At 41.0% G+C, this 20,420-nt stretch overlaps 1 protein-coding gene across 1 annotated transcript in view; it reads left to right on the top strand.

Annotated features, from left to right (window-relative positions):
* The window catches only part of LOC124116363 (stimulated by retinoic acid gene 6 protein-like), a 34,959-nt gene that overhangs the window by 11,836 nt on the left and 2,703 nt on the right, over positions 1 to 20,420 (top strand). The window contains exons 4-15 of the mRNA XM_048397775.1: positions 3,153 to 3,283; positions 5,096 to 5,216; positions 6,616 to 6,667; positions 11,031 to 11,159; positions 11,969 to 12,007; positions 12,662 to 12,756; positions 13,840 to 13,957; positions 14,660 to 14,807; positions 16,268 to 16,425; positions 16,952 to 17,000; positions 18,635 to 18,752; positions 19,572 to 19,703. Coding sequence (XP_048253732.1) covers positions 3,153 to 3,283; positions 5,096 to 5,216; positions 6,616 to 6,667; positions 11,031 to 11,159; positions 11,969 to 12,007; positions 12,662 to 12,756; positions 13,840 to 13,957; positions 14,660 to 14,807; positions 16,268 to 16,425; positions 16,952 to 17,000; positions 18,635 to 18,752; positions 19,572 to 19,703 — 1,290 coding nt within the window. The remainder of the gene's footprint in view (positions 1 to 3,152; positions 3,284 to 5,095; positions 5,217 to 6,615; positions 6,668 to 11,030; positions 11,160 to 11,968; positions 12,008 to 12,661; positions 12,757 to 13,839; positions 13,958 to 14,659; positions 14,808 to 16,267; positions 16,426 to 16,951; positions 17,001 to 18,634; positions 18,753 to 19,571; positions 19,704 to 20,420) is intronic.

Genomic DNA, 20,420 nt, shown 5'->3' on the forward strand with positions numbered 1-20,420 from the left:
TTAAACGGTTGCCGCTACGACAAAGGGACGTAACTCTGTGCAGCGGTGCCTTGGATGCCTTGGTTAACCGTGTTCTTATATCCGTTATACGGTGGAGTAGCCTAGTGGTAAAAGCGTTTGCTCGTCAGGCCGAAGGCCCGGATTTGATTCCTTACATGTGTACAATGTGTGATGCCCAGTTCTGGTCCCGCTGGTAGTTCTGGAATAGTGCTAAAACGGCATAAAACCATACTCACTCACTTTTACTTGCACATCGCTATACTCACTAGTAAATGTAAATACCGTTACTTCAGTCCGGGTTACTGAGGTTCTGGTGTAGTAAAGGAGACAATATTTAAGTTCAGTCGAAATATTTGTACAATCTACATAGTATTTTTTCCCCGATCTTCAAATATAACCTTCCAAGCATGAGCTTATGAACACACGGTTGCACGAGTTGTCTCCCTTCCCACCTCAGCGTGTTGATCCTGTAAATATTTCTTCCCCTCCCGTAGTTAGCAGGCAGTGCAACCACTTCTTTCGACTTGATTTACCATCCCCATGTCCAGGACTTTCAGGGTCGCAGGATACCCCAGTGGTTAGCCTGAGTGCATTACGCTGAAGACCGGGTTTAATTCCACGGATGTGTAGAAGGTGAACATTCCAGGAGATATATTGTGTCCCCCACCGTGATACTGCTGGAACGGTTCTTATGTTAAGGTTGAAAATGTAAAACCGCGAGCTAGGGAAAAGCCCAACCTCGAGGTTTTACATTTTCAAACACACCCGGGGAGGAGTGTTTTATGAACTTATGAACCGTTTAAATGCAAGAAACACCAGAATAAATAAGGGAACATCGAGATACCTTATACTGAAACAATGCAGCGTGTCGCGGTATAAAAGGAATTCGATCAAAGCGTGCGAGAGAAAACCACGTGCAGTATGGCCCAACTGGAGTCATGACATGTATAATTGAACAACTTCACATCACCAGCCCCGGTGGCTCAGTGGAAAAACAGTGGGTTACAAAACTTAACACGATAAGTGAGGTTGCAGGTTCGATTCACGTCATGGGACTTTGATGTAAAAATTGTGACTTTTAACCAAGCAAAAATCAATGTTGTGTTCTTATCCAAAGTCTTGTTTATAAAGCGTCCATTGTAAAAACCTAGGTATTACAATTGAAATGTAAAATCTCAAAGCAGGTTTAGTGGTGACCCATTTCAAAACCTAGGTTTGGAAGATGAACTGATTACAGTAAACTACGGTTATAACGAACACGCTTATAACGAACTGACGGATATAACGAACTTACTTTTTTGGTCCCGACTATTTGCTGTAGTTATCCTGTATATATGCTTATAACGAACTACGGTTATAACGAACTAAAATGAGCAGTCCCTTTAAGTTAGTTATAACCGTAGTTTACTGTACTTGGTTTACCCGAGGTTGTCAGGAACGTAACGCAATATAGGGTAATACGGTAATAGGTTTATAAAGTCGGGTGAGTGAGTGAGTGAGTTCGGTTTTACGCCGCTTTTAGCAATATTCCAGAAATATCACAGCGGGGGACACCAGAAATGGTCTTCACACATGGTACCCATGTCGGGAATCGAACTCGGGTCTTCGGCGTGACTATAAAGTCGGATGAACCCACTTACTTACTGTTAGCGCTACAGAATCGACCAAGTCATATCTCATACCTCATACAATAGTTATTTTCGCAAAAAGTACGGGGTTGCAATTACATTTGACTGCTATATACTACTCAATAGAAGTTAAGAACCGATTCTTTCATATTATTGTCGTTAATCTGTCATGCCAAAGTAATATGTAAGAATCGGGTCGTCCTCAACTTCTTTTGAATAGTATATATAAAAAGTTAGGAGGTACATGTGCATGTAATAATCTTGAAGGCTGCGTTAAACTCTATTGGACCACACATCACCCCCCTGCGTGTAATTGATATGTACATAGTGCTGGCAGCATTAAGTAGGATTTGTATGTTTGTTGTTTAACGCCGCACTCAGCAATATTCCAGCTATGTGACGGCGGTCTGTAAAATAATCGAGTCTGGACCAGACAATCCAGTGAATGACATCATGAGCGTCGATCTAAGCAATTGGGATACGATGACATGCATCAACCAAGTCAGCAAGCCTGACCACCCGATCCCGTTAGTCGCCTCTTACGACAAACATAGTCGCCTTTTACGGCCAGCATGGGATCTTCACGGATCACATTAAGCAGTAAACAAATGTGTTGCCGGTCCGGTGTGTTCATTCCAAGGATTTATGACGCGCCGCACACACCAGCGCCACCAGCTTCGGTGAAGCAAAAAATGAAATTAGGATGTTTTTTATCCTGTCTGAAGCAAATTTGAAAGGTTGCAAGCAAAGGAAACCGTTCATCTCATGATTCAGTCACCTAGTCCCATGTCGAACTGATGTCGAGTTTAGGATGTCACATTGCTTGTGGGGCGGTCTGGTAGCCTAGTGGTTAAAGCGTTACTCACTTCACTTCACATTGCTTGTGTATTGTTGGTTTTGTGTTTTATGTCGCAGTGGGCTGTTTTCGGGCTCTGTCACGGGATCCTGTAAATAATCAAGATACCAGACAAACCAATGACTGGGAAACGTATGGAATACTGTAAGGGACATTCTCGCGATCTCGCATTCTCGCGTTCTCGCGATTTCGTGTGTTTGAGGCCTAATTTGACTAGTCGAAATTGCGAGATTGCGAGATTTGGCATCATGTCCAAATGTCGCATTCTCGCGTTGTCGACTTTTGACAAAACGTGCTATGCACCAAAAACACGAGAATGCGAGATCGCGAGAACGCGAGATTTTGGCCAAATCTCGTGATCTCGCATTCTCGTGTTTGGGGCATATTTAGCTAGTTTCAATAGGTCGAGATCGCGAGAATGCGAGATCGCGAGAATGTCCCTTACGGTATTCCATAGAAACGTCATCCTCATTCTTAATATTATTATTTTGCTTTCTTCTTTTCAAACAAGTCGTTTCCTTACTGTGTTCATCCTCTTTTTGGGCGGTTGGTTAGCCCAGTTGTGTAAGCGTTCGTTCGTCACGCCGAAGACCCGGGTTCGATTCCCAACATGGGTACAACGTGTGAAGCCCATACTCCCTCACTCACTAATCCTCTTCTTTCCTCAGCCCCGTGAACCTCCTGGACGGAGATGAGGACAGGTTCGCCTATGCTGCTGCTTTCGGCTCCACCGCAACCAGCTGCCTCATCTTGTTCGGGGGAGACTACATCCCTGACAACTCACCCATGTGGTCGCAAGGTGAGCTAAGTACCCACAAACACACAATACTTTCAAACCAGAAGTGACCGCCTCCGTGGTCTAGTGGTAGAGCGTCCGCCCGGAGAGCGGAAGGTCCGGGGTCCGATCCCCGGGGTTTGATCCCCGGCCGCGTCATACCAAAAGACGTTAAAGATGATACTTCCTGTTACCCTGCCTGGCGCTCGGCAGTAAGGGGCTAAAACAAGGACTGGCCGGCTCAGAGTCAGTATACTTTATCTGAGTGGGGTCTTCATGTATTGGAGTATGGTATCTCAGTGTTCAGGCACTATGAAATCGGCGTCAGTCCGGACTAGTACAAGCAGCCACACAAACACACACACGTACATGCACGTCGCTATATAAGTGCAATAATCTTCGACGCGACGTTAAACCCCATTTCACCTCACTGCAAACCAGAAGTTTAACTTGTAACGCATAGTTGATGCTGGGAATATTAGTTCAGTACCATAGAACCTAAGTGTTTCTTACTAATTTTATAAATATATCTTTTGAGTGTTAAAGGTGTGATTTACTGTGACCAAAAGAAGTAAAATGGATAAATATGGAATTTTGTCCTTCTTGTCCTTTCTGTGACCGTCATGACTTTTGTAACTTTGAGTTGAGGCCGCTGGAAAAAATAATTTTATTATTTCACTTTAGCAAAAATCGTTCACCGTCTGAAAGATAATGTGTTCTAGGTAAAACGGATTCTGAGAAAACAATTGTGTGAAAAGACAGTCCGTCTGAAAAAACATATCCCAGTTGACTCCCCAAATACCTCTCAGCCCTCTCATCGTATCCCAATTGCGTGGGTCGATGCTCATGATATCAATCACTGGACTGTCTGGCCCAGACTCGATTACTTACAGACCGCCGTCATATAGATGGAATATTGCTGAGTGCGGAGTTAAACAAACAAACAAACAGACAGACAGACAGGCAGACAGGCAGGCAGGCAGGCAGGCAGGCAGGCAGACAGACAGACAGACAGACAGACAGACAGACAAACAAACACAAATTAACTACTGGGATTTAACAGTCTAAGATACCGAAAATCAGTGTCCAGCAGGGACGAAGGGGTGCTGGCTACAATGGAAATAGAAATTGCGATACAATTCAACGAGGACGATAGAGGCATTAGTTTCCATGCATGTGCGGCTTGGGGTATAAGTTTCCAGACCTGGGGTCTTTACCCGGATATTTAATGGATTTGGGGTTTGTCAGCACCATACCCGTGGGATTCACCGAAGTGGTAAACGTCTGAGACCTGCATCACTTTGAGCTTTCCGTCCACATTAAGCTGACACGCTGCAATATAACCGGAATACTGTTAAAAGCGGCGTTAAACCAAACTCACTCACTCACTAATGGATTTTGCAAAAAATTACCTTGTTACATTTTGTCACTGGGACATCTGACTGCATTTTGTAGCATTATGACAATATAATAACCATACAGACAGACTTTTAGAAAACGTAACGTCTCATAGACCAAGTAGCTTCCCTTTGATTTTGGGCAAATATTCTAGCGAGCGGACCGATGGATAACCGCGAAATGCGATCATTGTTATATGAAATATATTACCCTAAAACGTTATATGTAGGCTATTGTTTTCTGTAAAACAACTATATTAGGATATTCATGTTTATTCCAGAATATCTATCCCTAAACACACTAGCGTGATAACCTCTATGTCCAATGTTCGGGGGATGTTTAATCTGAGTGTCAGTATAATCAAGACTTTAGTTTCAAAGTTCTTCTCTGCTCTTCTGTACCGCGAATCTGTGACAAGATTTATGTTAATTGTTCCAGTGTTCCTGGCCATGATGGCCGTGACGGAGATGGGGATAGACTACTACCCGTTTTTCGCCTGTCTGGCAAAGAAGAACAGCTTTGTCTGGTCATTGATAGGCCTGGCCTACTCCATCCTATGGTGAGCATGTTCATACTTCTTGTTCTAAAATCTAACGATATTTTGAAAATCATCTCAAAACGAGATCGTTAAAAGATTATTAATAATCCGATGACTTTAACGAATATCATACAATACGTATATTGACTTTCTTACATGTATAACAGTCCTCAAACACACACTTTTTATGCAAATTGTGTGAGCGGTGGGCGGGACCGCTAGGGCTGGACATGCTTACCATTTTCGCGAGCACCTGGTGTCATCATTGCTTGTCAATGATCCATTCATATAATTTTCACCGCTATTTCACCTTTACGCTCAGTGGAATCTGTTTCATGGGATAATCGAGACTTGTTATTCTCTGGCGTTGACGTTTTTTTATAATTATTAACAAGTCGGAAAAACGTTCTGGCGTTTTGTGCTCAAAATTTAAAGATCTACAACTTTCTTTGACCCATATCACAACTTGTCAGCTGTTTACCCGTTGTTATCTATAAAAAAAAAGGTGTATGCCAGTGCCCCGTCCCATAAAATGTGGGGCGGCGAGATAGCCCAGTGGTTAAAGTGTTCGCTCGTCACACCGAAGGCCTGGGTTCGATGCCCCACGTGGGTACAATGTGTGAAGCCCATTTCTGGTGCCACCCGCCGTATTATTGCTGGAATATTGCTGAAAGCGGCGTAAAACAATACTCACTCACTCCACAAGAGGCCCTTCAGTCTATACTATACCCTAGGATAGACTTAATCTGCCCCCCCCCCCCCCCCCCCCCCCCCCCGTGGGGAACCCTTGTAGGAATTGGTCCCTAGCAACCTATGCTGGTCGTAGGAGGCGAGTTAATGGATCGGGTGGTCAGGCTCGGTGACCCCGTTGATGGCGTGTCATCGTACACCGACGGCGTTGATCGTTGCTCGCAATATCAATCACTGGATTGTCTGGTCCAGACTCGAATAAATACAGGAAGCCACCATATAGCTGGAATATTGCTGAGCGCGGGTTTAAACAACAAATACTGACACATATATTAGTCGTAGCGCTGAGGTTGCTTCATATATACTACTCAAAAGAAGTTAGAGAACGCCCCATTTTTCAGGGGGAACAAATGTTCAAATGAACTAAATCGGATGTTTATCAACTTCTTTGGAGAGGTATGTATGGACACCCCAACAGAACTTTAGAGTTTTGCAGGTTTTGAAAAAACAGTAATAGAATACACGTTTCAGCACAATTGCTTGACGTGTTTTAAAAATATCGATTTATCAATTAGGACTTTCAATTCTTCAGTTTAAATATATGTTCACGGATAATGTCCCATAATGTCCACAGTGAACATTCACACACACATATTTTTTAAAGAGAACTTCTCAGTAAACATTATCACACTTAGTATATTTTAACGTATTTTCATTCAATCGATTTCAGGTTTTTAGTCAACCTAGCTCACGTGTTTGAATGCGTGGATGCATCCGACTGGGTTCGTACAAAAATTGAACTATCTACAGTACTGTAATAAATATATAGTCTTGCTCTGAGTGAAATGCATTGACGTGTTGTCCATAGCAACAGCATTGGTATCTCAGTGGGCTAGCACTATAAATCGGCATCAGTCCGGACTAGTACAAGCAGCCACACACACACGTGCATGCACGTCACCGTATAGGTGCAATAATCTTGGACGCAACGTTAAACCCCATTTCACGGGATTGCCTAAAAGTCGGGCCGGGTCGGGCCAAGACGGGCCAAAGTTGTATTGGCCTATTACTCCATTATCGGCGACCATACCTACATGTACATATCATTGATGCAACACACACACACACATGACATTAATGAACAATCATCAACCAAGAACGTGTACCATAATTAAGTGATTCGGAGTAAATCGCTTGAAAACCAGAAAGTGGAGCTGTGTGTAAGCATCGCTGATCTAGGTAACATGTAAAAGGGCAATCGTTAAACGAAATAGGATTTGAAACGTATCAAATACTTCTAGCTGTCGTGATACAAATTTCCATCTGTCGGCATAGCGTTTACATTTATAGGACAGTACTATATCTAAGTAAATACCACTTAATAATGTCACTGTTCATCGTATTTAAAGCAGACACGTTGGTTAAAGTAGAACTCTTCTCCCCATACTCTCAACAGTCTCACAAGTGTTCGGTCCGACTTGGCCCGGGCTGTCAAAATCAACTTTAAACACACAGATGTATCATCAAATGGTTTACATCTATAGAGAAGTATTATATCTACCTACTTTACCACTTTATAATGGCATTGAAAGAAAACTGATCCGTTAAAGTCAAACACTTTTACTGTATTTTCTTAAAAAAATCTTTGTCAGAAGTGTTCGTTCCGACTTGGCCCGGGCTGTCAAAATCAACTAAACCTCACAGATGTAACATCAAATGGTTTCACATCTATCAACTAGTTTAATATCTACCTATATATCACTATGTAGTGCCACAGATCGCGGTATTTAAAGAAAACAAGGTGCTCAAAGTGAAGCCCTTTTCCCTCTCCATTCTCAACATAGTCTCCATCAAAAGTGTTTGGCTTGTGTTGGGTCCGACTTGGTCCGGGCTGTCAAAATCAACTTTAAACACACAGATATATCATCAAATGTGTTAACATCTATAGATTAGTATTATATCTGCCTTTATACTACTTTATAATGTCACAGATGGCGGTATTTATAGAGAATAAGGAGCTCAAAGTGAAGCCCTTTTCCCTCTACATTCTCAACATAGACTCTATCAGAAGTGTTTGGCTCAATTCTCATATTGTTTCCACATCATTATAATACACTTGTTTAAAAATAAACTTGTTATAATGTGCCTTCTCTGTATGTTGAATGCACTTATGTGTTTTACACTTATTGTGCATATATTTTGTAGTTTGTGATAGTGTAATATTGCCACTGTTTCTTCATAGAATGTTACGCAATACATATCTCATCTTCAACATCTTTGTTGTATGATAGTTTGTTACAGTTGTGTACGGGGGCACGGTTGGCCAAAGTCGCCTTATGCGCTGCAATTCGCTATGCAGAGTGGTGTCCCTTGGGCACTCCAGAAACCTATGACAGTATGTTCGAATCCTGGTTCGCCCAGATTATGTTGTCAGCACTATACCCGTGCTCATGGGTTTCACCAATGTGGTGAACGTCTAATACCTGCATCACTTCGGGCTTTCCTTCCACATCAAGCTGACACGCCGTGATATAACTGGAATTATACTATTCAAAGCGGCGTTAAACCCAACTCACTCACTCACTACTCTTGTGTACGGTTCCGTTTGGTTAACTGGGTTTGTGTTGTGATTACTTCCGGCTTAAATTTGAAGTATGTTTAGAAGAATGTTACTATGTTCAAGCCAAACATCGTGAATATATCATGCAACCGAATTATTTTTCAGGAGAATAATTGCAAACTAAGGGCCAACATATTGATTTCCAATGTATCCAGAAGTAAAGAACTTATACGGGTGTATAATCTCTGCAGGAAGTTAAAACAACTGTCAATACAATAAACCATGCAGAACCATTAACCGCCGTATGAAACGGTATGAATCATATTTTACATACAGTGAACCACTTGAAACTGTGCTCAAATCTGCACAGCAAGCACCACACATGTGATTGTGAAGACAACTTATTACAAATATCTGATATCAAACCCTTTGTTTTACATGTGTTGTTTATTGGACAAAGTCATGCTTCATAGAAGCCTGGTATTTAATCGTGTTGAACAATAAGTTGCAATAGCAGTGTGAAGGGAGAACGACTGAGTGCGCGTTACATGCTTGACCTTAATTCCTCCCTGGAAGCATTCTCGCTGGCTGCCTGAATAACATACGATACATTGCAAAGGTAGTGCGCAAAAGAGCTATTCTGGTAAGGGAGATAATCACTCACTCTCAGTGATACAGCTTGAATAAGATACGATATACAGCATTGCAAGGTCACGCGTGATAAAGCTCTATACTACACATACAGCTAAAGGAGATAATCGCTCAATGCGCAATAGGTAGATTTGTTAGTAAATTTATTGAACCTAATAAAGTCGATATATTTAATTTAATATCATAGATACAAATATGAAATTTTGGAGTCCGATAGCCACATGTTGTCGTTGTACAAAGGCATTGAAAACTGTTCATTGTCATGTCACATAAGGCCACAAGGGTGCGCTGAACTCAGTATTTCGTGTGACCGCCCTTGGCAGCAATCACGGCTCAATCACCAGCTGTCAATATACAAAACAGAATAATATATCAAGATGACAGTTTTCATGTAAAGATTAAGTATTTCTAAGCAAATTAAAGATACATATATCTCGATATTGTACATATCTTTAAGTTGCTTAGAAATACTTAATCGTTTCATGGAGACTGCCATCTTGATGTATTATGATGTATTGTATATTGACAGCTTGTGATTAATTGTTACCAGATGGCTCCAGCTGGGAAAGCAGACGACACACTTTCTAACAATGGGGAACAGGGTAAACATATGAGTAGGCTGGTTATCATCGAGCAGACGACTCACCAGTCTAAGATGTATTGAAAAAACACACAGTTAATTCTCAACCTTATCTAATATTAATTCAACAATTTATCATATACTTAGCAGTGGGATATTCTGTTAATAATCTTTCATAATTCTATTGAATGGTTCTGTACATTCTATCAATGTTCATTTGTACAAAACTGTTTTATGTATGTACAGAAGTGAGACATTAATAATTTTTTGTCTGTCTACAATGTATACCGTACAATTAAACCGATTACACACAGGAGCTTCACTTTGAGCTCCTTGTTTACTTTAAATACCGCGATCTGAGACACCATAAAGTGGTATTTAGGTAGACGTAATACTTGTCTATAGATGTAAACAGATTTGATGTTACATCTGTGATGATTAAGTTGATTTTGACAGCCCGGGCCAAGTCGGACCCAACACAAGCCAAACACTTCTGATAGAGACTATGTTGAGAATGTAGAGGGAAAAGGGCTTCACTTTGAGCACCTTGTTTTCTTTAAATACGATGTACTGTGACATTATATAGTAGTATGTAGGTAGATAAAGTACTAAGCTACAGATGTAAACAAATTTGATGATACATCTGTGTGTTTTAAGTTGATTTTGACATCCCCGGCCAAGTCTGACCCAACACAAGCCAAACACTTCTGATAGAGACTATGTTGAGAATGTAGAGTGAAAAGGGCTTCACTTTGAGCACTGTGTTTTCTTTAACTACCGCAATATGAGACAATAAAGTGGTATATAATTAGATATAATACTAGTCTTTAGATATAAAGAATGTTAGGAACTTTAGAAGTGCTAGGACAGTTCTTAACACGTGTCGTGTCAGCCCTATGACATTCGTGAATATCCACATCCAGAAAACATTCTGTGTTGGTTTAACATGAATTAGTAAAGGTTAACTAGGGATGCCCAACACGTTGATTAATGAAAGAAGAGTAGTCAAAACACTGTCGTTTCCTGCCCTGGAAATCACACCCCTACAAGCTAAGGTCGGTGAGAAACATTCTCATCAAAGAAAACACACAGTCAAGACACTGACTTTTCTACGAGGATTCATGGTATGTAGTCATAATTATCAGTTTATTACATTGTTGAAGATGCATTTTGATTCAAACTCAATTAAATGAGCAAAACTATACGTTTATGGACATTTGCGATCTGCCTAGATATGCACGTTTCGTTTTATTATTTTGCAATCCATTTTTAGTATTACCCGCTGGCCCGACTTTTAGGCAATCCCCCATTTCACCTCACGCCACCTATAGATCAGGTCTTGTGTCCTACACAGGTGTTCACTGGTCAGCCAGTGGTCATCCAGCTCCCAGTGCTCGCCTGTCTTCTGTACCTTGTCATCACCTTCCTCATCCGGGTCATCGTCGCCATCTTGTCAACCCTCAGATCAATGACAGAGTCCTACGTAGGTGTTTGGTGACTACAGTAAACTACGGTTATAACGAACTTAAAGGGACTGCGGATTTTAGTTCGTTATAACCGTAGTTCATTATAAGCATATATTCAGCATAACTACAGCAAAATTTCGGGACCAAAAAAGTAAATTCGTTATATCCGTCAGTTCGTTATAAGCGTGTTCGTTATATCCGTCAGTTTACTGTATTTGACTCCCGGAGAACACGGTCGAACCAGAATCTCGTGACCCATGGATCAAATACCAGATTCACCCTGATTAAGGTTCTTGATTTGTCAGCACCATAAGTTGAAATAATCGAATTAAGACCAGACAAACCAGTGATAGATACACGAGCTATCTTTTGTTCGCCACGAAGGGAAGGCGACTATGCTTGTCGTAAGAGTCAACAAACGGGATCTGGTGGTCAGGCTCGATGATTTGGTTGATGCATGTCATCGTATCCCAATTGCGTGGATCGATGCTGATGATGTCAATCACTGGATTGTCTGGTCCAGACTCGATTATTTACAAACGGCCGTCATATAGCTTGAATATTGCTGATTGCGGCGTTAAACACAAACAAACAAAATATTATTTTACTCGACTGAGTCTCGATACATGACACGAATTATGATATAAATGTCAACATGAAATACGATGTTTTTGTGTTTTTTGTTGTTGTTTAACGTTTAAGCATGGGTTGCTGAAGATCAAATCTAACCCGGATCTTCACGGGTAATAAATTTTGTTTTTAGTATTAAGATATAACTCAAATGCCGCGCATTCTGATATTTTTTCTCTTTTCCTGTTCGTGTCAGACACACAATACCGATGCAACCTTCCTGATCAAAGACAAGGTACCGTTATATGTTTATTATTTATTTTATTGCTTATTTATTTTTAGAATAACGGGCACGGCGGCCCTGTCGCCTGAAGCCTGGTTGGCATGCACACATTTACCAAAAGGTGCAAAATGTACCCTGAGCTAAATTTTCGTCAAATAAACATGTTTTTGATTTACCCCAGGGAGTAAGATACCCCAACTCGATAGCTGCAGCAAATATCGTACCCCTGTGGGTAACATCCCCCCTGGGGAAAACAGTGCATGTAAACTAGGCTTTAGGCGCCAAATTCGCTGTGTGTTGTCAGACACCTTTGTTCGTTGGTGTAAATTCCAGATTGGCTCTGGTCAGGTTTCTAGGTTTGTCAACGCCTGATCTTGGCTCGTGGGTTTCACCAAAATTGTAAACATTTAAGACGTGCGATACCTTGATTTGGGCTTTGCCCCCATATCAAACTGACCCGCCTTGATAAGACTGACATACTGTTCAAAAGCGGCATAAAACCAAACTTGCTCACTATAACGAATCATGACGTCAATCTGTATAACTGTATTCGTAAATTGGAGTAAATAAAGTTCAATAAAGTTCATTCATAAACGCAGCGACATCAACGGTGTCAATGAGTACAACATGTGTAAACTGCTGACACAAAGACACGCCTGTATGTAGCTTCAGGCACCACATCAGCTGATGAAGTACCACCAAGCCAAACATGTGACAGAACTACTCAAGGGCAAGCACTCCAGTCTGCCTCCAATACTGACGTAAGTGAACCACACAAACTCTCTAAGACCTCGATGGTCGAACTATTACTTGACCCGAACTTCCATCTTTCCGGGTTTTCTGGGTGAAGGAGTATGCTATAAAAAACCTCCTCGTATCAGTTTGAGATTTAATCAAGGTGTCGATATTCATTCATGGTTATAAACCTCTAGTGACGTCATTCTATTGTTCGTATGGGCCTGCATTAATTTTCGGGCCGGTGGAGTAGCCTAGATGTAAAAAGGTGCGCTCGTCAAGCCGAAGACCCGGGTCCGATTCCCCACATGGGTACAATGTATAAAGCTCCCCCCCCCCCCCCCCCCCCGTGAATTTGCTGAAATTTCCTAAAAGCGGCGTAAAGCCATACTCACTCACTCCAAAATGTCTATCTGACCCGTGAAAGTCTCTCTACCGCTAGAGATGTAGTTTACATTTGAACAAAATATACATCAGGAAATGTACTGAATAATTTAAAATCAATTAACATATTATTTATGTGTCAGTGGCTTTTGAGGCGCTGACAAGAGGTATTTTACGTATGCTTTCTTAGGTTTTATCGAAAGTATGTTTGAAACAATAATTTGTTGATAAATGTTGTTTCAGACTTTTCCTTTGGCCCTCCCCAATTTCCTTCTCCCTCGGGTTCATAGTTTCAGTCAAGATCTCGCAGTCGGTTTAATCCTTTATTTGAGCCCTGAAACAAATTGTTGTGAAACGAAATTAATTGAACGAATGTCGTGAAACAAATGTGTCGTGAAACAAATGTATTGTGAAACAAATGTGTCGTGAAACAAATGTATTGTGAAACAAATGTATTGTGAATCAAATGTGTCGTGAATCAAATGTATTGTGAAACAAATGTGTCGTGAAACAAATGTATTGTGAATCGAATGTATTGTGAAACAATTATTGTGAATCATACGTGTTGTGAATCAAATGTGTCGTAAAACAAATCGGTTCCTCGGGGAAATAAATTGTACTGTCTTGAAGCATCGTCAGAAAAATATTCTGTTTCTAACAAAGATCCCAGGACTCACCAAAGAAGATAAAATGGCCAATCTCTGAGTTAGTGTCTCTGTCCCCAGCTCGGCTGACTGCGGTTCAGGGTTGTGGAATGTTCTGAATGTCCGCCAGGATCCAACATTCAGGTACTCTCCGCGCATCACTGTCACCGTCACTGTCGCCATGCTCTGTCTTTATGAGGTAGGGATTTCATTCTTTCCTTCACGATCTCTACTATATGACCATACCTTAGAAGAGGCGAAACAATACAAATATTATTCTCCATTTTGACATCCATGGTTTACAGACAACTCTCCAGCCTAGACACGTCAACTACCAAATGGCCTTAAATCGATCTACGAGGGTTGACTGACAAGTTCTAAGCCTCACAGAGAAGGAATAGCGAAAGTGAAATGTTTTGTTGTGGATATTTTACTGACGTCACAGCGAAAGAATTTGCTCGGTTGAAGTTTTTTCTACGACATCATATAATGTCCATAACAGTTTTTACTATTTTGCCATTCCTTCTAAGCGAGGCTTAGAACTTATCAATCAATCCCATATATATCAAGTCAATTTCGCCAGTCCAAAATTCCGTTAAATCTGACAAATAAATTGAATTGGAAATGTTTTTTAACAAGTGCTATATCATCAAACTGAATTTAAATGCACCCCAGGGTAAAATATGGTTTGCAATCATCAGCGTATGATTTATGCAAGAGAGATTCACTATTCAATGCAATCACATAGGAATTAAGAGCTGCCTAACAAACTGAATGCTTTGCAGCGACAAATATATATTGTATAAAAAACACCAAAAACGTGAACCTGTCCTTAACACGGTTTTCTTACTACCACTGAAGTGAAAGTAGTAATGCTCTACACTTCTCTGTTTACTTTCAGTTTGGCCTGCTGTCGTTCTTAACAATAGAGAAGGCCCTAGGCAGCGCCAAGGCATCCTTGCAGAACGCCACTGTGTCTTCCAGCATGGCTACCGTGTTTGGCCCAGGGATGTACAACCAGATGAAGCTCCTCCTGCATGTCGGACAGAGTAAGGCATCGGTATTTCATCTCCAGGGGTGGGGCGGGGTACGAGGGGTGGGGTAGCACCACACTTGCATTTATGCGTATCATATTCCAACACATGTTCGTCGCATCCGGAAACGTCATACTGCCATTATTGTGTATCATTGAGTTAGGCACGTCGGAAATATGTCAGCCATATTGTGATTTGATCAAGTTCTACAGTTATATTATATTTAAAAAACTGTCACCGAAGGACAGTATAATAACTAGCACTACATCAAAAATGGACTTAAAACTAGTGGAACATTACAATATCTGCAACTTAGACAATGATACACTATAAAAATGGGGATATTGATCGCCGACAGCAAGAAAGGCAAGGTCACCACACTAGGGATCATGGGGACTAACGGCACCTCGGCTACCTTCATATTTCCCCAGCATAATTTACACTTGCCCTTAGTTACTGGCGCTTGCCGTAAGTTAAGCCGGAGATTAAAAGTTAACAAATATTATGCAGTTACAATAAAGGTAGATATAAATATACTAAATGAAGTGGTCCCCTTTCGGAGGACTATAAGTTTACGCTACTTTAACCCCTTCCAATATTCAGCCACTAACATCGAGTAATATCTTACTTCGCATCGGCTTATTTAATTATTGTATATCATACTCAGTAACATACCGCTTGTTACTTATTCTCTTATTTTTGAACAGAAAATGCATGAGATATTGAAAAAATAATCCTGCAAAGCAAATTCCTATTGATAATAAGATCCCAATGAATATATTATTTGATTCTCACAAGCAGAATATTTCTGAATTTGCTTTTTCGGTTAAATTCTACGCCAAAATTTTCAAATTCTTTATATCACAATGTGTCGTACTTTTACAAGGGGATTCACCTTAAAGTCTAAATTACTAAATTGCCTTTTACGCCAATGGAGTCTGTTTCGCCACTTTCGGCACAAAATCGAGACATTGTTTGCTGGCGTTAAAACACTTACCCCTTTCGCGAACATCTGATTTTCAGTGAACCATTCATAATATTTTCATGGCTATTTTGCCTTTTACGACCAATGTAATCTGTTTCATGCGATAATTGAGGTGAGGTGAGGTGAAATTGGGTTTAACGTCGCGTCCAAGATCATTGCACTTATATAGCGACGTGCATGTACGTGTATGTGTTTGTGTGGCTGCTTGTACTAGTCCGAACTGATGCCGATTTATAGTGCTAGCTCACTGAGATACCATGCCGCAGTTTAACATGAATACCCCACTCAGACACAGTATACTGACTCCGAGCCGACCAGTCCTTGTTTTAGCCCCTTAATGCCGAGCGCCAGACAGGGTAACAACAAGTACCATCTTTTAACGTCTTTTGGTATGACGCGGCGGACGCTCTACCACTAGACCACGGAGGCGGTCCGATAATTGAGACTTATTTTATATTTGATATTTAGCTTGTGTGTTTTTGTCCTGCAGTGTCATGGTATGCTGCCTTCGGCGTGTCGTCAGTGGTCATTGTGAACTACATCATCAGGATCTTCGTCAGTTACAAAGTGCAGCTCAAACGACTGATGAGGGGAGACCACTCTTTTATACCCAAGCACTGCTCTGTTTTGCCCAGGAGCAAAATAGTGGTGAGGGAATCTCGTACACTCTATACGCTCGTGTACTTTATATTAAATATCATTTCCAATAACGAATACAGCAATTCATTGTTATAAGAGGTGAGGTGAGGTGAAATAGGCTTTATCGATGCGTTCAGGATTATTGCTTATATAACGACTTTTGCATGCACGTGTTTTTGTTGTTGTGTTTGTTTGTGTGTGTGTGTGTGTGTGTGTGTGTGTTAGTGTGTTAGTGTGTGTGTTAGTGTGTGTTTGTTTGTGTGTGTGTTTGTGTGTGTGTGTGTGTGTGTGTGTGTGTGTGTGTGTGTGTGTGTGTGTGTGTGTGTGTGTGTGTGTGTGTGTGTGTGTGTGTGCGTGCTAGTACTAATGGCGGCTTAATAGTGCTAGCCTACTGAGATACCATGCCCCTGTTTAACTTGGATACCCGACTCAGACACAGTATGCTGACTCCGATCAGTCCTTGATTTCAGAAATATTAAATAACACGTTCTCCTGTGTTTTGTGAAAGTCATGGTAATATATCTCGTCTTTTCAGGCTCACAGTCTGATGTATTCTGGATCTCAAATTGCCTACATTCTATGGGGTACGTTAATGTGAACAATCTTTCCCTAGTGTGTGTCATATATGTTAACATCTGAGAACTGCATTCATAACTATCTAGAAACACATTTAGAGAACTGAACTTCTTTGTCTTTTCGAGTGTTAGTGTGAGATTCAGACACCTGCACCTTCTCTGCATCAGCCCCTGATGAGTGAGTGAGTGAGTGAGTGAGTGAGTATTGTTTTACGCCGCTTTTAGCAATATTCCAGCAATATCACGGTGGGGGACACCAGAAATGGGCTTCACACATCGTACCCATGTCGGGAATCGAACCCGGGTCTTCGGCGTGACAAGCGAACGCTTTAACCACTAGGCTACCCGACCGCCCCAGCCCCTGATGAACCCTGGTGTGAAGTGTGTTATAGGGCATCTTCCTGAGGCAAGAGAGTTAACTGACGATAAAAGTCCAGTTTCCACCCTTGCCAAACCAGGCTGGAATTTCTGGGCACGATCGAAGCGCCACCAGTGGCTATTACGAGTTATGTCCCTTCTATGTTCATCCTATTGACCAATTCGATGCCACCTCTCATATTACTTGCATTTGCTTCAAACAAAATGGTGGCGCCCAGTCAAGACGATCTGATCGATAATCAAGATCTATATTTTGATAAAACGGGTCTTATTTCGCGAAGTGCATCAGATCACGTGAGCACCTTGATTAAAAACGTGAACATATTTGGAAAATGTCTGATAATGCCAAGTTAACGCCATGTTGGCGGTACTCATGCTTTACATATCCTGCAATCGTGCATATTTCGTTACGCGATTTTGAAATACCAGCCTATTTCGGCAAGGGTGGAAATTGGACTTGCATGGTCAGTTAACTCCCTTGCCTCGGGAAGATGATGTCAAAGAGGAGTGAAACATTTACGCAATATTTAACACTGTTTCTGTTATACCACGCGTCGTGTTAGTTTAATGTGGGAGGAATGACCAAATTGAATCTTGTGAAACCCTGGAATATAGGTATAGTCATCGTGGATCGTGGATTAGAACAGGCATAACATTCGGATCCTGGCACGCCAAAGGGACGAAAGTCTGTTGGGAATTGCGGCGCCTTATACCGGGGCAAACCCGTTTTTTTCAATAAAAGTCATACTCCTTTTTGAATGACTGCGCTTAGGGGTTTTTTTCACCCTAGAATGACTTGCGCGTACGAAACGTCTTTTCCATGTATATTTACATTTGGGACTAATATTATGAGCACTTAACTATTGCGATAGTACGTGTATATATATGATCCCCTGGGAATTCCGAGGTAGATTTGGTACCCTACAACCACAGTTTGTCTCAAAAGTTTACTAAAATGATTCGGGTTGTCAGGTTTCCGATGTCTTGGATCATTTCTCAGACTTCGAGTCTCTTGATTGTGTAGTCAAAACTCGATTCTTAAATTTGTGATATAGTTCAGAGCTAAACATTCCAAAAATACTTTCGTTTTTGAAATATGCATAAAGAAAACAGATCAACAAGAAGTAGAGCACAATTGGTGCCCATGGGGATGCCTACTCATTGCCTAAATGTCTTAACCCTTTGTTTTACATCGATGAGAAAATCCAGCATTTTACATATTCAAACTTCACTAACATGTCTATATTTACTATTATAATTTTCAGGTTATTATGTGATGATATTGTCAATATTCACCAGTAGTATGCTCCTCGCCTACCTGTTCATACTGCCCCTGCTGGGGTTTGTGTCAAGTCTCCTACTCGAACCCTTCTGGACCATAATGTACGTATTCGCCAGCACTGCAAATGATCCTTTTATTGAACCAGGCGTCTAAGATTCCACAGCTCTCAATGCAGAGTGGCGCCTGGGTCGTGGGTTCGAATCTCCGATTGTCATCCTTAAGTAGTCTGTCATCAACTGACAGAGCTCGTTTGTCTTCATCGCGAGCCTCTTTCAGCTTTCCTTTCATATTAAACTGGAATAGTGACTTGATTTGGGTGGTTGATTGTTTTACACCACTCTCAGCAATATCCCAGCTATATGACGGCGGTCTCGACCAGACAATCCAGTGATTGATATCATGAGCATCGATCCATGAAATTCGGATCGATGACATGCATCAACTAAGTCAGCGAGCCTGACCATCCGATCCCGTTAGTCGCTTTTTACGACAAGTATGGGATGCTGAAGAGCTATTTCAACCTGGACCTTCAAGGGTCAATAGTGACTTGGAATCAATCTTATGCCATCTAGTTTATTCACAAATATTATCTGTCTACATATCTATCTTTTCTGTGTATCTATCTACAAATATCCATCTCTTTACAAATATACCCTCATCTTCATTATCTAAATATCGATCTGTCCGTCTTTTAAAAATATTTTTTTTAGATATTATTTAAAGTATTTTCACCAACACCTGTTACATAATGTATGGGTTTTTTCACCTAACACCAAATATCTACGAATTAGGACTATTATGAATAACGATGTGTACATATACAAGGACATAGTTTGAAGTGGATTATGTTAAGAAGTGTATCTTTGGCATACATTGATATTGTTTCTTTGATTGAAATACTTGTTTCTCCCACCGCCCAGACCGACGGTGCTGGTATCCTACACGGTGTACTACCTCCAGGTCCTGGTGTCCAAGAAGGCGCTGCTGCAGAATGAACATTTCTGTAACAGCACTACTAACAAGGTCAGGAGGGTGCTTGCTCTGGACAACAGGTGCGATCTGGACACAAAGCACTGGTCGAGCCAAGACTTCTATTTCTCAGTACAATAAGAAATTTATTACGACAACGCCAGAAATAACCAGTCTCGATTTTCTGCTGAAACAGAGATATGTTGGGTGTAGATCCTCCTCTGGATCAGGTGGTATGAGCTAATAATTAGTCTGTTAAAATTCTTTGTTCATACTGAATCGACATTGTTCATTCTGAATCCACATTAAGTAAGGCTTTGTTCATACTGAATTGACATGGAGTAAGGCTTTGTTCTTATTGAATTCACATTGAGAAAGACTTTGTTCTTACTGAATTCACATTGAGTAAGGCTTGGTTCATATTGATCCACCAAGAGTAAGGCTTTGTTCTTATTAAATTCACATTGAGTAAGGCTTTGTTCATATTGATCCACAAAGAGTAAGGCTTTGATAATAATTATTTTCGGAACTAACAAAAAATCATTCATTTTAAAGAAACACCGGGGACTTATACAAGGACTGGTCGGCTCGGAGTTAGTATACTGTGTCTGAGTGGGGTATTCATATTAAACTGTGGCATGTTATCTCAGTGGGCTAGCACTATAAAATCGGAATAAGACCGTACAAGCACATTTAACCTCATTTCACCTCACCTCACCTTATTAAGTATGAATAATAATAGATACCCATTTCAGTGTTATATATGGAAAAGAAATATATGTGATAGAAGTTACACACAT

This window comes from Haliotis rufescens, unplaced genomic scaffold (genome assembly GCF_023055435.1).
Source record: "Haliotis rufescens isolate VD_foot unplaced genomic scaffold, xgHalRufe1.0.p SCAF_17, whole genome shotgun sequence".
In the NCBI taxonomy this organism is placed as follows: domain Eukaryota; kingdom Metazoa; phylum Mollusca; class Gastropoda; order Lepetellida; family Haliotidae; genus Haliotis; species Haliotis rufescens.